The sequence below is a fragment of the Orbicella faveolata genome, unplaced genomic scaffold, assembly GCF_042242905.1.
Source record: "Orbicella faveolata isolate gen_17 unplaced genomic scaffold, um_ofav_v1 contig_14, whole genome shotgun sequence".
NCBI lineage: Eukaryota > Metazoa > Cnidaria > Anthozoa > Scleractinia > Merulinidae > Orbicella > Orbicella faveolata.
Genome location: NW_028301541.1, coordinates 5,433,204 through 5,445,555, shown reverse-complemented (window position 1 = coordinate 5,445,555; position 12,352 = coordinate 5,433,204). Strand labels below are relative to the sequence as shown.

General features: G+C 38.6%; 3 protein-coding genes across 5 annotated transcripts in view; 2 read left to right on the top strand and 1 right to left on the bottom strand.

Moving 5' to 3' along the window:
- Positions 1–23: 23 nt before the first annotated feature.
- Positions 24–4,360, bottom strand: LOC110068597 (uncharacterized). 2 transcript variants are annotated; one of them, XM_020775994.2, is made up of 5 exons: positions 4,209–4,359; positions 2,941–3,010; positions 2,114–2,254; positions 1,043–1,202; positions 24–338 (listed from the first exon to the last, which is right to left on the bottom strand). In XM_020775994.2, the coding sequence occupies exons 2-4, from the start codon at positions 3,008–3,010 to the stop codon at positions 1,057–1,059; spliced, it is 357 nt and encodes a 118-aa protein (XP_020631653.2). In that variant the 5' UTR covers positions 4,209–4,359; the 3' UTR covers positions 24–338; positions 1,043–1,056. The 2 variants fall into 2 exon arrangements, with proteins under 2 accessions (XP_020631653.2, XP_089142451.1); XM_089286325.1 differs by lacking the exon at positions 24–338 and having other exon boundaries at positions 1,041–1,202; positions 4,209–4,360.
- A 1,940-nt stretch (positions 4,361–6,300) lies between these two features.
- Positions 6,301–9,747, top strand: LOC110068599 (transcription elongation factor 1 homolog). Its single transcript, XM_020775996.2, has 3 exons — positions 6,301–6,628; positions 7,168–7,238; positions 8,091–9,747. The coding sequence occupies exons 1-3, from the start codon at positions 6,516–6,518 to the stop codon at positions 8,153–8,155; spliced, it is 249 nt and encodes an 82-aa protein (XP_020631655.1). The 5' UTR covers positions 6,301–6,515; the 3' UTR covers positions 8,156–9,747.
- A 354-nt stretch (positions 9,748–10,101) lies between these two features.
- Positions 10,102–12,352, top strand: part of LOC110068455 (cytoplasmic dynein 1 heavy chain 1-like) — a 54,769-nt gene continuing 52,518 nt past the window's right edge. For both annotated transcript variants that reach the window (XM_089286317.1, XM_089286316.1), the window contains exons 1-2: positions 10,102–10,728; positions 11,680–11,935. In XM_089286317.1, coding sequence (XP_089142443.1) covers positions 10,199–10,728; positions 11,680–11,935 — 786 coding nt within the window. In that variant the 5' untranslated portion in view covers positions 10,102–10,198. The remainder of the gene's footprint in view (positions 10,729–11,679; positions 11,936–12,352) is intronic.

Below are 12,352 nucleotides of genomic sequence, written 5' to 3'. Positions count from 1 at the left end.
ATTGACAAGAAAAGAGGACAATGTTACGCATAATATTTTTAATAGCTTAGCTTGTTTAACAAATCATATATGGAGAATCACGTATAGAGAAGTGCGACGTGGAGAAACGCGAAAAAAAGCTGCACAGAAACTGGACATGACTTGAGTCCAGGTTTCGCGCAGCCATTTTATTTCGCATTTTCCGCTTCCCATAAAGAGTTCGCTAAATTCCAAGAAGTCTACTGATTTTCGTCCATTAGTCTCAATTCTTAGCGTATATAATGGTTTAACAGCTTTTTATGTTGGAACGAGAGTTCCTGTTGTTGTATCTCACATCTACTTTTGCTGGCTGTTTTGACCTATAGAGAAAAAAATGAAAATATTACTCATTGCACTTTATAGTTGCCCTTTTCTCTTTCTTACATGTGAAGAATTGGTAATATATATAACGAGCATGCGTGTGTTTCTTTTGAATAGTCAGGTTCATATTGGCGGATTTGATCCACGGATGAAATAAACTGCCAACCGTTTAAAAGTATTGCTCAATTCAAAGGGAGCAGGTATGTCCCATTTGACCGTGTTTTCAGTTAAAATTCACCGTACAGTTGTAGCGCGAATCAGTCTCGACTAGTGATTCGAATCAACAACAGAACGATTTGCACTGTAATTGCACGGTAAAAGTAACTGAAAATACGGTCAAATAGGACTCCTCTGCTACCTGTGTCATGGGCTTTGATTTGTATTGTCTTATACTTGGGTTTCATCCGCAAACTTGAGAGTCAGAACCTTGGAACCACCTTGTGCAGTATGATAAACAGTACCACATGAAGGCGCTGCTTGATAGCCTGTTCATTTGAATGGTCATACACTAGGGTTTCATCCACAGACTTAAAAGTTAGAACCACCTTGTACAGCATGATAAGCAGTACCTCATGAAAGTACTGCTCAATAGCTTTCATTTGAATGGTCACACACTAGGTTTTTATTCAGATACGTGATGTAGTTCAGTACCAAAACTGTCCAACAGGTGCCAAATGGTTTAAATACAAATCAACTGACTTACTTAACCGATGAAAACTAAGCCTTTCCAGCGGCCTCCATCTTAGCCAAGCCCTCCTTGGTCATCGGTTCGATGTTTACTGCTGCTTCATATGGGGGAGGCATTTCCACATACTGCACCTGGGGTGATCCCACATTCGCGCCCACTGGATAAGCGTACCGAGCTTCGAATAAAAAGGGCAGAAAAGAGTTGAATTACTATATTTTAGTAATTGTACCGAATGGAAAAATGCGATCTTACACGAATCTTACAGCTGATAACATTACGGCAAGTCTGGTCAGTCAGGTTCAGGGATCTTAGTACCAATGACTGACATACAACATTTTACATGACTCTGCATGAGTCCCGGCGGGTGGTACTCCCATATATGGGCTATATAGGTATGTGCCGCGGGATAGGGTAGGGTTTTTGATGTTCGCGATCGTTAAATAGGGTATGATGTTTGCCCCTGTTGGCATTGTGCCTTAGATAGGGTACCTAAATTGCATCAGCCAAACTTGCAGTCCGTAAATACCCAGCTAAACGAAAAACAAATGATCTGTTAGAACTGAACCTTATGTTGACTTCCGATGTTACAGAAACGAAATAAAACACGACCCGTTTACGGTATTCTTCCCTTCAATAGCGTGTCATTTTTTAGGTTTTGGCCTTAAATTAAATAGGGTGTCATTTTTCATGTCCTTAAGGTTAAAGACCCTTTGCGGCACACACCTGTTCGAAATTTACGGAAGTACCACCCCCCCCCCCACCCCCGAGGAGGAGGACATGAGTACCAATCCTGCTCAAGTTGTCAAAACATCGATCACCAACACTTCTCTCATCCAGCCATTTACTCTAAACAAACCGGCTAAGGATATTTTGGCAAGAAAATAGTAATAAGATCATTCTTCAGGGTCCCAATTAAAGGGCCATAAAAGACATAGGACTGCGTCCTTAAAAAAGTGAGGCTCTAAGGTTCCAAGATTCCTTTCTATTGGCCTCTAGACAGTGACAACCGTCATGTCACTTCATAAGAGCTCCTGAGAGTCTCGCTATCAAATTGTGATATTGTGAGTCTTATCCCACACTGCTAACCTTGTCGGTTTTCCAGTTTTGTCATAAAACTGTCAGCCTTCTTCTTCAACTGGTCAATCATCATTGCCCTCCTGGCAGCACACCGCTGGCGCCGTTCGCGTTTCTTCGCCATATGCAAGGCAACTATTCTCTTGAAAAGACCTGACAGGTGAGAAAGACAACGCTAAAACGAAACGCCTTCAGAACAAAAAAGAAACTAGGTTAACTAGTCAATGAACAATCAATTCAAAACATTTTATTCTAATTTGGACGCTTGTTGTATCAAGCTGAATTACAGTAGCAAGATTTGCCAGGGAAACAGTCTCTGATTGGCTGCTACCCCAATCGACACAACAGCGTCTTTGATTGGTTGCTACATTCCAGTTAATCCAACGACGTCTTCGATTGGAACAGCACTAACCCAATCAAAGACACTTCCTTCGTCAACCTCGTTCGTCCTGGGAACGAGGTTGTTTCATGCCTAGCTTTCGTGTACCACTTCTTCGATGATTTTGTTTCCCTGAAGTTTCGTTGTCTAAATTCTGTTGCGTCACATATTTACGGCCACAGACAAATTTTAATAGATGTGATCGTTTATATTGTGGTAAAGATTGAGTCAAGAGAAATCGAAGTCCTTTTTCAGGTCTAACTTAGTTTCAAACTTTTCTTCAAAATAAATTCAGTAGTGGACGAAGGATGTTCGATTTTTCATGCCAAATTATGACTTCACGCACACTCATTTAGTAAACACAAATTTTGAGTTCGAAAAACTGAACAATGGTTTTTGCATTGAATTAAGCATGCGAAGTTTAATGACACGAGACTAACTTTCTTTGTTTCACTTTTACCTTGATATTCCCTGATGTCAGAACCGCTACCAGCATTTTCTTCCCTCTCTTCAGCTTTATAATATTCCATCTGTCAAAATACATTAAATGCAAGCTCTGAACGTTCAAATTAAATAGACCCACCTCAAAATAAAATGCATTCAACAAGATTCTTACAAATGTACAAATATGCTGAACAATTTACTAGCAGACGTTTATGGAATCTCTTGTTAAATATCTGTACTAGCGGTGAAATTTTGGTTTGTATGTTTATGTGGAAAATCCAAAACGAGACAATGCTTTACTTTAATGCGTAAGTAGTCTTTGTAGACAAATAGGGCCGCTGTACCGTCAGATGCAATTGTGTATACAATAAATAATTTAACGTGTTTTGCTTCAGGTATTTTCCTTGTATGTAAACCGCAAAACGCGTAGATAGAGATAACTGGCCACTAATCCCTCTTGTTGAAAATCCAATAAAGAATTCGTCGCCTCAAGGCGCGACGAAATTTGTTTTAATTAAGCGTTTACCGATTCTTAGCAAGACTAGTAAAGAAACCACTTGCCAATTCCTTGTCACACTTGTATGAAAGAAAATCTAATGACAAGTTTTATACAAGGCAATCAGTCGCTGGTTTTGGGTTATAACGTGTGCTACGTGAGGTCGTTAAAGATTGTTGCCGTTGCCAAGCAAGCTTCGTCCAAAACAGACTATACTTCCTCATTCGGGTGACTGAGTAGAAGTCGCGCGTGTTCTCGCGTTACCAAATTCACACGCGTTAGGTTCCATACTAGTGAAAACATCACGAAACATGTAAATCTCCAGCTAATATATATATATTTTTATATAATATATGCGACTTTAAGACTAAAAAAATCGGCCTTGGCTTGTTTTTATACCAGAAGTCGAAAAATATGATCATTTAAAAACAAAAAACTTATAATCATCTTTCGGACCACTGATTCCGAGGACAAATTGTTTCGCGCTTTCCCTCTCGAAAGCGCAACGAAAACTAGACCCGAAAGATTACATAAGCGTGCATGGTTTACAAATATATTTTCACCACTGAATTTCTCTTGTAAATGTGCCTTTTCTGGCGTAATGAAAGAGAATCTAGTTCACAGAAAAGTAGAGTTTTTCTCATAGGCTTACCGTCCACAACTGTGAAAATCATTTCCTTGTTTTCCATTTAATTTATCACAAGTTCACATGAATTATGATTTCTAACATTATTCATCGCAAAACCTCTCGCTTTATAAAACTGCAGTGTTGGTCTAGATGTACTTACCGAATTTCACACAACAGTCGTGTCAATGAAAACAGAAATGTTACTTTTTCTTGCAAAACCGAGTCGGATTGTTTCGTTGTTATCGCTGGCAAAAAAGGTTATTACTAACAACAAACGTGCGTCGAAGTGTTATAATGATATGTCATGATGTAAAGTTTATTTTCAGACCTTCCTCGTGACCGGAATAGGAAATAAAGCTGATCGTCCAGTAGTGAAAGTTTTGCTATGACGGGGTCAAGTATTTGCCAGCTGATGACCAGGTGTTGTGGCTAAGGATATCAAAACATATCACAAGGCATTCCAGTTTAAACCAGTAAAAATACGGTTTATTATAAAAAACTGTTTTTACCTGTCTCTCTATTTAATTTGTTCAACAGACGCAGCTGATCTGAACTGCATGAACCCTGTCTACTCCATTTTGGAGCGTAAGGTACTGACAACACTCCTTCAATACCCTCTGTTTCTGTTCAGGCGTTCCACCATGATCTGTGTCCAGGAGTAACTCTTCGACTGGATAGTGCGTTCTATATCCCTCATCGAACTGTTACCAAATCTCCCCCCCTCCGACTGTTGCCAACACGCTCACTAGCATTACGATAATCTTCCATGGATCATTTAACTATATTATTTATTTTATCAAAGTATCGAGGATAGCTGCGGGAGTGACAAAAATAAGGAAGTAAATGCAATGAAAAATATGATACTTAATACTCGCCTGGAATTTTGAATCTTTGCCTATTATTCACGTAGTCAAGTTCAGTCGAAGGATCCAACGAAAATGAAACCGGGAAAAATCTTTGTACAGTGAGAAACTTGCAGTTATACGGTATTTATATGCTTCATAATATGCATAATTGCGTCTCTACGCGAGCTCAAACAGCTCGCTCTTAATGCAAAAAGCATCGAAAATGTCAGCCATATTTTAGTAATTTTGTCTAAATTTCTGTTACTCTGCTGTTAATTTCCTCAAACAAACTGTATGATCGAACGATACCTAGCATTTTTCTTGGGCTAGCTGTTTGGGGCGCTTTGCGCGAAATGATAGGTAGCCACAGCGGGTAGCGAAGTCATGTCGAAATTCGCTTTCTATATTTTAATGACTGCGATATTATTCTTGCGTTCAAAGAAAAGAAATTCCAAGCCGTTATAACGCAAAACTTGTGACACAAGTAGTACTTTGTCGGCGCCGCTAACAAATTTTAGTCCTCCTACTATAGCATGCTTCAGAAAGCTCTCGTTCGTTATCATGTCTGATTTTCGTTATGTACGCTCGTCAGAAATGTGCATTACAAATGTGAACAGGCTGTATGGAGGTTAATCGTGATGCGTGATATGCGTGATACGTGACGGGAAGTTGGGTTTAGTGAGGGGGGGAGGGGGGGATATGTCAAAGAGAAAAAAAACGATAACAGTCCAAAAATGTTACAGCTACAGCTTTCGCCAGTAAATGTGTACAAGATTCGGTCACGATTTTATCCGATATTAGAAATTAACAATATTGCAATTAACAAGTCATCCGCACCTTGCAGAGCAAATTTGAATTGAAAACAGTAGGGAAGTTTGACGATGTGAAATCAGTCTGTTACTAATTTGGCGTATATAAACGCATAGGCTTCGCAAACTCACGATTCGAGGAATCGATCAAATATTAATGATTTATGTTCGCGCGCGTATCGAGTGGGACGCGACCACCTAAAGTGTGAGGAGTTGTGTAACACTTTGGGCCGTGAGAATTGCGGCATTATAAGGAGTTTGAAATAACGAAGGGTAAAAACGCGCAACGAAATAAAATGTTCCCTTTTGAATAAAATAAAGAAAATATACTCACCTTGCCTGGTTTCTGTTTTCAATTTGGCCTATTTCATCGTGTTTGAGGGTTTTGAGGTATGGAAAACTGCTTCGTTCTCAACCCCCCCCCCCCCCACCCCCCACCCCCGCGTGCTTCGCGCTCGCTTGCGTCGAAAAAAAAGGGAAGCTGTGAACAGTCTAAACACAACACCGCACACGTAAGGTGGTCATGCCCTACTCGATACGCGAACATAAATCATAATTATTTGATCGATTCCTCGAATCGTGAGTTTGGGACGCCTATAATATACGTAGTCTGTTGGCAAACGGTCATCGATGGCGCAGTTATTTTCTTCCTGTTTGATCTTGGGGACACAACAAGAAGGCTTACACAACAGACTATTCGTGTGTGGAAGCTTCAGAACAGGCCATGGTTGCTTAGTTAGCCGAAGCGTGGTTTGCGAAAAGCTTTGGATTTATACTTCGGTGCGCTGAGCTTCTATTTAATCAGGTGTTAAAATGGGCAGACGAAGATCTAAACGAAAGCCAGCTCCTAAAAGAAGGCAGGATCCACTGGATAAGCAATTCAACTGCCCTTTTTGTAACCACGAGAAGTCGTGCGAAGTGAAAATGTAAGTTTGCAATCAAATGCGTTCACCGTTCATTCAAAATACAACGTGCTCATATTTCATTGATTCAAAAAAGAGGTTATTGTGCTTTACTTTAGATGACGCTTAGCTCAACTTGCTGTTTAGCTTAATGTAATATTTTATCTATTTGATGCTAAAGGGCAGTACGGGCTTGTTCCGTGTAACATGTCAGAAACTTGACCCATTACATGTATTTTAGAGTGGCCATGGAAGTCACATGGTCGTATTTACGAAAAAAAAAATGAAAAAATTGTGCCTCTGCATAGTAGCCTCTGCAACGTGTTGCAGAATCTAGTCTCATTGATAATAAAACCTAATGAAACGACACGAAACTTAACATTGAAAGCTTTCATCAACCAGTTGCCATATTGTATACGTATCCCAGCTGTTTTGAGTAATTTTTGACCTGAAGATCCCACTCATCTGCTTTGACCTAACATTGCTGAGTTGCTATAAATGAAGTTTTGATCTTAAGATCTGTAACTTAGGTCTTGGTAAGTTTCGTAACTTGTCTTTTTCAGGGATCGTGTTAGGAACACTGGACAAATATCCTGTAGAGTTTGCTTGGAAGATTTTCAGACATCCATCACTTGTATCCTTGTCTGTATAATTTTCTGTGCAACCCAAGTTGTTACTCTCACAGTCTTTATAGAATCAGGGCTACTTAGTTGTCGTTAATTAGTGACCCTTCCTTTATACCCACCCTCCCAAAAAGAAAATAGAAATAATACTAAAAAAGTTATTTATAGACCTTATCACAGGCAGGCAACGGCGTCAGAAATTACATTGTTTGTATGGGAATCAGATGGCAAAATAATAATTTTCTTAAAAACTGAATTCAGAGCAATATTTATGAATAACAAAGTTAAGATACTAGACAAAATTGATTGAATGGATTGTACTGTATTAAGCAAAACCATGATGAGGTTTTTACATTTTGAGAATGGTTTTTCCTTGCTTATGTCTTATTGTAACTTATGTCAAAAATGTATACTCCATGCATACAATCATAACACCATTCTTAGTCTCATGTCCATGAGTCAAGTAGTTTGATCTCACACCGGCTGATGCTTGGGGACTAATATTTGCTTGTGCTTAGCAAAAATATTTGACCTCTTAATGCCCTACCTGGCACACTTTGGGAAAATATGCAACCTTAAACAAAGCAAAAAGAAAGTCGATATAAATGAAAGTACAAATGTACTTCCCACCCCACCTCCCTGAAATATTATTTCCCTAATTTTAGAATGGAAATGTAGTGGAGATGACCATATGACATTCAAATTTGAACCCTTTAGATATCTTTGCAAAAGGTATTGTGGTATTAAAAAAATTGGGCACTCTCAGGTTAAGAGTTTCGTGCCTTTGAACTTTATTATTGCAATCAATTTGATCACATACATAATGTTATTGAGCTATGTACTTTCCTTAACAAGACCTACAGACCTTTCTGAACCTGTTGATGTATATAGTGACTGGATCGATGCCTGTGAAAGTGCGAACCAATAGCACATCATACATGTCAACACAACTTCAACCGAATGGAGAAAAGAATGTTTGATCAAGACTGCAAAGAATCTGGAAATGGATGGTTGTAAAAAAAATCAGTGAGGAGGAGAAATGGATGTGTGACAAATCAACTTAAAGGACTGTCTATTTTTGAAGAGAACTTTACCATCACATCAAATGCTTGTAAATATTGTACAAATCTTTCAAATGCTTGCAAAGCTCTCCTTGACAATCTTAATAATTTGCTATGAAGGATATTAACTTATCTGAACCCAATCAAGGAATTCTTGTTGTTGCCAGCTACTATTTAACTAAACTACAAGACTGTTGCCAATGGCTCTTGGTTAGATTCTAATCAGATAAATAGTTACAGTGGAACCCCGCCTTACGACCACCCCGTTAATAGGGTCACCTTGTTATTATGGCCACTTCATTCTGGCCCAAACAAAGCTCAGTCAGTTATTTTCTTATTTAAAGAACCCCTTTTATAATGTGGCCACCCTGTTAATATGGTGAGATTTTTGTGGCCTGTTGGTGACCACATTAATGGGGTTCCACTGTATAATTTACGGGTACAAGTCGGATTGCAACGGATGAAATATTTTTTCTTTCTTTTCTTTATAAAAAATGTAACATTTTACTTGTATGACATAGCATGTGATACTCAACTATTGAAAATTCTTCTCAATAAGTTCATCTTGTTCTTTATGTTTGTACATAAAAAATAATAATAAAGTTGCTCTCAGGGGAAGAAGAATACCAGCTTATAAAATTATAGCATTGAATATAGGAAACTTTTCTATGTTACTTAGTTAAATTTGTACAGAAGATTCTGGTTTATCAGCCTCTAATGTTTTGACACAAAGAAAATCTGGTAGACAAGTTTTTATTACACTGTTTCAGCATCTTAATTTTTCAGTGCAAAAAAAAAAAAGAATTCAAAACACACAGACTGTGATCATACAGCTTGAGAAGGGTGTGGGGAAAAGGTGCTGATGACTCTTTTCACATATTCAACCATCAAATGGTAGCGAGCAGACTAGCTAATGTCTCACCCCTGATATCTGGGATGACTTTGATGGCACTACCAGATGCTCTTTAGCCTGTTCCAGGTGTTCCGTTAGTAAGGGAGCAGATAGAATAGAAGGGAGTCAACAAATAAGATCTGGGTTCTTGGTTTTCACTTTCATGGACTGCACTCTTCTTTTTCTCAAAATTGCTAGCTGAATTCCTGGAGCAGGTCAGTGTTTGAATGTGCTGCACCAGACCTTTAGTCCAAATGTAACTCTCACCTTGTTTCATCCCAAAATAATGCTGGTCCAAGGCTTTCATTCACAGCTGTTTTAAGCCTGATTCTCAGATGGTCTGAGGTTTCTCGCTTTCACTCCCTGAGAGATGAGCTATTCTGAGCAAGCGATCTTAAACCTTGTGATGAATCAAGCTCAGCTGCTGGTGCTTGAAACTGACCCCTTGTTGATATATATACAGATTAATTTACAAGTTTCTTACCACCCAGAATATATGTAAAAAAAATGAACTAATCAAGAAAATAAAACTGTACTAATAAATGTAACAAAAATATGCAAAGTCAATGGTTCAAAAAATAGTTCAAAAGTTTGTGCATCTTTGAAGACATCTAGTCAGGTCCACCATAATTACATGTTCATTTTGATTCATTCCCTGTTCTTGTTGGATTTTTTGTTGCACAGGAATAGTATTTTTGCAAACAACATAAGGGATCATAAGGAGTTGGGCCTATTACTGGATATAATAATTTTGTTGCTTTTGTTTGGTTATGTGCTCTGAAACACCAACTGCTGGAAACCAGTATTACAGAACTTTAAAGAAAATCTGTTGAAATTACCTATCAAGTACACCAATAGCGTGACTACAAAGCCCATCCTTGCCCTCCCCACCCTCCCCACCCACCTGCAGTTTACACTGATCACGTGACTTCGGTCAACGTGGAAAATATAAAAGGAGTCGAAGACATCTTTGTGAAAACTTCAAGTAAGAAAGGGTTGTGGTTGACATTCGGCGACCATGGAGTCGTCTTCTGATGGAGGACCTAGTTCTCCAACTCCTCCAGAAGCCGCTGTGGTTGATGTGAAGAATTTTACGAATTATTTGCGTCGAATTGTACCGCTTCTTCTCGAAGGTGACCCCGAGGTTCCTCTTGAGTTAGACACTTCTCTGAAAGACCCGCTGCACGTCGATTACATCAGGAAATTCCTTGCTGATGCGCAAACGAGAAGCCTTCTTGTCCAGCGAACGCCGCTGAAAGACGAAGAAGAAAGCGACGAAACCTCATCGACAGAAAGTGGCGCTGAAAACGAGCGAGAAAAAGCGATTTATTCCATCGATTTAGATGTTCATTACACCGCGCCCAAACTCTCGAGTGTAGCGTTTATCAAGCGAGGAGCGATCGTAGATGCCGACAAGAAGATCACATCGCAAATTCGTGTGATAAATCTGAACGAAGGCTCCCCTTATGAGACTTTGCACTCCTATATCAGCAACGCTGTGGCGCCATATTTCAAGTCGTTTGTCAGGAAATCTGGAAAGGCAGACAGGTGAAATTTGACTATTTCTTTACTATTTTGTTCATGTAGGTTTGTCCTTTTTTCTGGTGCATATAGAGGAAAGATTCTTTTAAATCAACGATGTATAAATGTCAGTTTTAATAAAATGTCTGCATGGGTTTGGGTGTGTTGAGGTGCTTTTTTTTAACACTTGCTAATATCTAATATGCAAATTTATTCGTTATAAGCTAATATTTCATTGTGCTGTACAGTACGTTCATGTCTGCGAAGAAATATCCAAAATATAAATGATTTTTTTTATATATTAAGCTTGACTTAGCTGTCTGTGCTTATACAGTTAGCTTGCTTGCGCTTTGCAAGTGCTATGGAGTGTAAAAATCTGAAGATCTAAGCTTCTGTTTTGATATGAACATTAATGAAGCTATATGTACATTAAAATAGTTTCAAGGCAAGAATATTCATTGTATTTGTATAGTAGGACTTTGCATGCAATCCCTCCTTACCTGTTTGCTTGACAGTGTAGTTTGATCATAAGGAGAAACTAGGTCAAGTTAATTTTTTATAGAATCAAATGGTTAATTAATGCGTGCCAAGCTTTGCCATTAATTCTCCCCCATGCTGCCATCTTGGAGGGTCCATGAAGTTTTTGTCAGTGTTCTCTTAATTCTGTGACAATCGCAGATTTTGTCCACGTGGCATCAGAAATATATTTACATCCGCAATATTTTACAAGCTTCTGATAAAGTCTAATCAGCCAACCTGAGTTTACCTCACCACCAAGGTTATGTTTTATTGACTCGCAGAATTGCATTGCTTGATGATGAGAATGTTGGTTCATTATGAGTTCATTTAATAATATGAACACTCAATGATTTTATAAACAGTCCCTCTGATTCAAGCAACGTGTACAACATCTTCTTTTACTCTGCATCATGTGCTTATAGCAGCTTCTAATTTATTGGTTATGAATCTTCATTGTAGAGATGGTGATAAAATGGTTCCTTCTGTGGAAAAGAAGATCGCAGAGCTGGAAATGGGATTGCTTCATCTGCAACAAAACATTGACATCCCCGAGATTTCTCTGGCGATTCATCCTGTGGTGACAGCAATGGTTAAGAAGTGTGCAGAAGATGGACGGCGTCCTAAAGTACAAGATTTTGGTGACAAAGTTGAGGATTCAACCTTCTTGAATCAGCTGCAGAATGGTGTGAACAGATGGATCAGAGAAATTCAAAAGGTAAAGATTGTTTATAAAATTATGTAGAAAAATAGCTGTATTTAGGGTTATATTTTGATTGCTAATTCAAATCTGGACAAGAGTTAACGTATCAAATATGAAACACTGTGTTTGACCACATTTCCAGTCAGTGTGAAGAGAGTTGAAAGTATGATTCGTAGGGGAGTATTTTTAAGGAACTTAAAGGTGTTTGGAATTGTGGCGAAACAATGTCTTGAGTGCTGATACAGTACATGTATGTCTTCTTAATCAAAAGTAAAGCTAGGAAGAAATGAAATTGTAAAAATCTGGGCTAATTGAGATCACATATGCAAACACCATCGTGGTCATGAATTTCTTTGTTTAATAAATTTGATGAGTTATTAATGAGTTTGAGAAGTACATGTAACAGTTATTTTGCCAGCAAGTGGATCTGTC

Excerpts from the sequence above, each read along its gene's own strand:
- LOC110068597 (XM_089286325.1), bottom strand. The coding sequence starts at position 3,010 with ATGGAATATTATAAAGCTGAAGAGAGGGAAGAAAATGCTGGTAGCGGT. Across the intron at positions 2,255-2,940 it reads TGACATCAGGGAATATCAAG|GTCTTTTCAAGAGAATAGTT; the intron begins GTAAAAGTGAAA and ends CTCACCTGTCAG. Across the intron at positions 1,203-2,113 it reads AAAACTGGAAAACCGACAAG|CTCGGTACGCTTATCCAGTG; the intron begins GTTAGCAGTGTG and ends TTTTATTCGAAG.
- LOC110068599 (XM_020775996.2), top strand. The coding sequence starts at position 6,516 with ATGGGCAGACGAAGATCTAAACGAAAGCCAGCTCCTAAAAGAAGGCAG. Across the intron at positions 6,629-7,167 it reads AAGTCGTGCGAAGTGAAAAT|GGATCGTGTTAGGAACACTG; the intron begins GTAAGTTTGCAA and ends TGTCTTTTTCAG. Across the intron at positions 7,239-8,090 it reads TTTTCAGACATCCATCACTT|ACCTTTCTGAACCTGTTGAT; the intron begins GTATCCTTGTCT and ends CAAGACCTACAG.